We start from the raw sequence: 2,549 nt of genomic DNA, 5'->3' as shown, positions 1-2,549 counted from the left end.
GCAGGGCCTAGAAGGGAGTAGGAAGTTAGCAAAAGGGGAAGTCACACTTCAAGTAGAAAATGGAGAAAAAGTTGCTGCACTTGCTATTGGAAACTATCATTTGAGACTTCCATCTTGTCTTATTTTGGTGCTTAATAATTGTTATTATGTTCCAACAATTACCAAAAACATTATTTTAGTTCCAGTTTTAGATACTAAAGGTTTTTCTTTTGAAATAAGAGACAAGTGTTGTTTTATTTCCAAAGAAAATATGTTATATGCTAAAGCAAAATTGTTTAATGGTTTGTATGTCTTTGATTATACAAATCATGTCTACAAAATATTTCATGCATATAATTTATTTGTTTATTTTTTTTACAATAGCAAAGTAAAACCCTCTAACTCCTATCCATAATCAGAGAGGGAAAGCTGACATCTCCTTGCCATGTCATTTGCCCTCTTTACCTGATCTAGTTGGACCTTTAAGATTGTGCACCTGATGAAAGAATCGCCTACCTCCCGTATTTCCTTTAAAATCCAAGCGATTAAAATATCCTTACCTTGTCTATCCTTTAGGTTGCTAAGCAGAGAAACCGAGTGTGAGAGAATAAGAATCCCTTGCTTGCCTTTATCCCGAGCCCATTTTATTGCTTCCAAGAATGCCCATGCTTCACAATGCAAAGCTGAAGAAGCTACCCCATGTCTCCCATAATCTTCGCCTGTCCCCGGAACTGCCCAACCTACTCCTGCCCTCTTTGTCTTCTTATCCCATGAGTCGTCCACTTCTACGATGAAGTTGTCATAGCCACCCAATTCTTTTCCCAATTGCACATTATTAAACCCTGGTGGTAAGGTCGGGCCTTCCCTGCTATCACCCTCTACATCCTCATACCTGTCATTTTGGGTATAAGTACTATGATCCTCCATTGATTTGCTGATGAATTCCCTCACCAAGCTTGCAGTCCCAGTTGCCCCATTAAAACTTCTGGCATGTTTGGTTTTCCACAATCCCCAGAGTGTGGATGTAAACAGGACCCCATGAGTCCCTTGTATACCATCCTTGCTATAAAAGAGCGAGATATAATGTTGGATCCAACCACTCAGAGAGTTGAAACCAGTAGAGTCAGAGCAAATTGCTAAGGAGCCATTCTCCCAAACTTCCTTTCCTAGAGTACATAACCTAAACATATGTTGGTTGTCTTCCCATTCCACTCCACAGAAGCCACACGTTGCATCTAAATGTAAGCCCTTGTTAGCTAGATTAAGCTTAACTGCAATCCCATCATGAAAGAGCCTCCATAAGAACAATTTCCATTTGGGTTGGATCTTCATCCTCCAAATAATCTTTACCAACTCTTGCTCGCTGTTATCAATATTGAGCCTTTCTAATCCCTATTCTCTCGAACAAAAGTAGTAACCATTTTTTACTGTATATCTGCCCGACGGGTGGAACTTCCAGTATAGGAAGTCATATTCCTGGGAAGAAGAGATTTCCATTTCCAAGATTGACCTTGCACTATTCCAATCGAAACACTCCTTTACCTTCCCTGCTTTCCACTGTAAAGAGTTACTATCTATAAAATCCAACTGACCTTCCAAGCTAAGGCGGCCCCCAGAGTTTGATTTGAATTAACTAAAGGGGTTTCACCATTAACCCAGGGCATGCTGATGGCCTTTATATCCTTTCCATTGCCAACTTTCCACACAAAACCATCCTTGAAGGTTTCTGTAACCTTCTGAAGGTTTGCCCTTCCCATCGAGGGATTCTCGGTTCTAACATAAGGTCTTGACATATTGCAAATCCCGCTAGCCTAAAACCCATTATATACTCTGGAAAGCAGGAGTTGCGGGTTGAGGTGTATCCTAGTTGCTTGCTTGAACAGAAGAGCATTGTTAAGGTTTGAAGCACCTCTTATACCTAGACCTCCCATGCTTTTGGGAAGTTGAATGACAGCTCTGTTTACCCAGTGCATATAATTATTGAAAACTACTTGTAACTAACAATAACGAATTACAAATAATTAACCACCATTGGATTCATCGTACACTATATATCAATGTTTCATCTTTATACTTGGTCAAATTTACAAAATGGACAACTCAAGAACATAAAATTAAAGGAGTAAAATTCAAACAATTAATTGAATATCCACATCTAGGGATGACAACGGGTCGGATTTGGACCGGATCTGACTGGATCCAGATCCAGATCCGTTTTTTCGCCCTGGATCCAGATCTGATCCGGATCCATCGGGTATGAAAAAGCAGGATCCATATCCGTTGGATCCTACGGATTCGGGTCTAAAACGGATCCTGCACATTGTACCTTATTTTTTAGCAAAAAGACTAGTTTCCAATTTCCATAAGGCTGAAATATATATTAAAAAGAATAACAATTTAAACTAATTTTCATTAACAATTTACAATCAATTTCAAAACTTTTTAAAGCAAGTTCATGTACCTACACAACATAAGTCACATAACCAACATAGCAAACCACAATTTAAAATAATTAAATGACAAAATGAAAATTAAAATGCAAAAGAATTGCAGACTAGTTGCAAATCTTA

General features: G+C 38.6%; 1 protein-coding gene across 1 annotated transcript; it reads right to left on the bottom strand.

Annotated features, from left to right (window-relative positions):
- Positions 1 to 384: 384 nt before the first annotated feature.
- Positions 385 to 1,772, bottom strand: LOC145640426 (uncharacterized). Its single transcript, XM_081691710.1, has 2 exons — positions 1,572 to 1,772; positions 385 to 1,371 (listed from the first exon to the last, which is right to left on the bottom strand). Exons 1-2 carry the CDS (start codon positions 1,770 to 1,772, stop codon positions 385 to 387), a joined length of 1,188 nt encoding a protein of 395 aa, XP_081547836.1.
- Between the last annotated feature and the right edge of the window lie 777 nt (positions 1,773 to 2,549).

This window comes from Chenopodium album, chromosome 7 (assembly GCF_948465745.1).
Source record: "Chenopodium album chromosome 7, dcCheAlbu1.1, whole genome shotgun sequence".
NCBI lineage: Eukaryota > Viridiplantae > Streptophyta > Magnoliopsida > Caryophyllales > Amaranthaceae > Chenopodium > Chenopodium album.
Note: the sequence above shows the minus strand (reverse complement) of the source record. Positions and strands in the feature narration are given on the sequence as shown.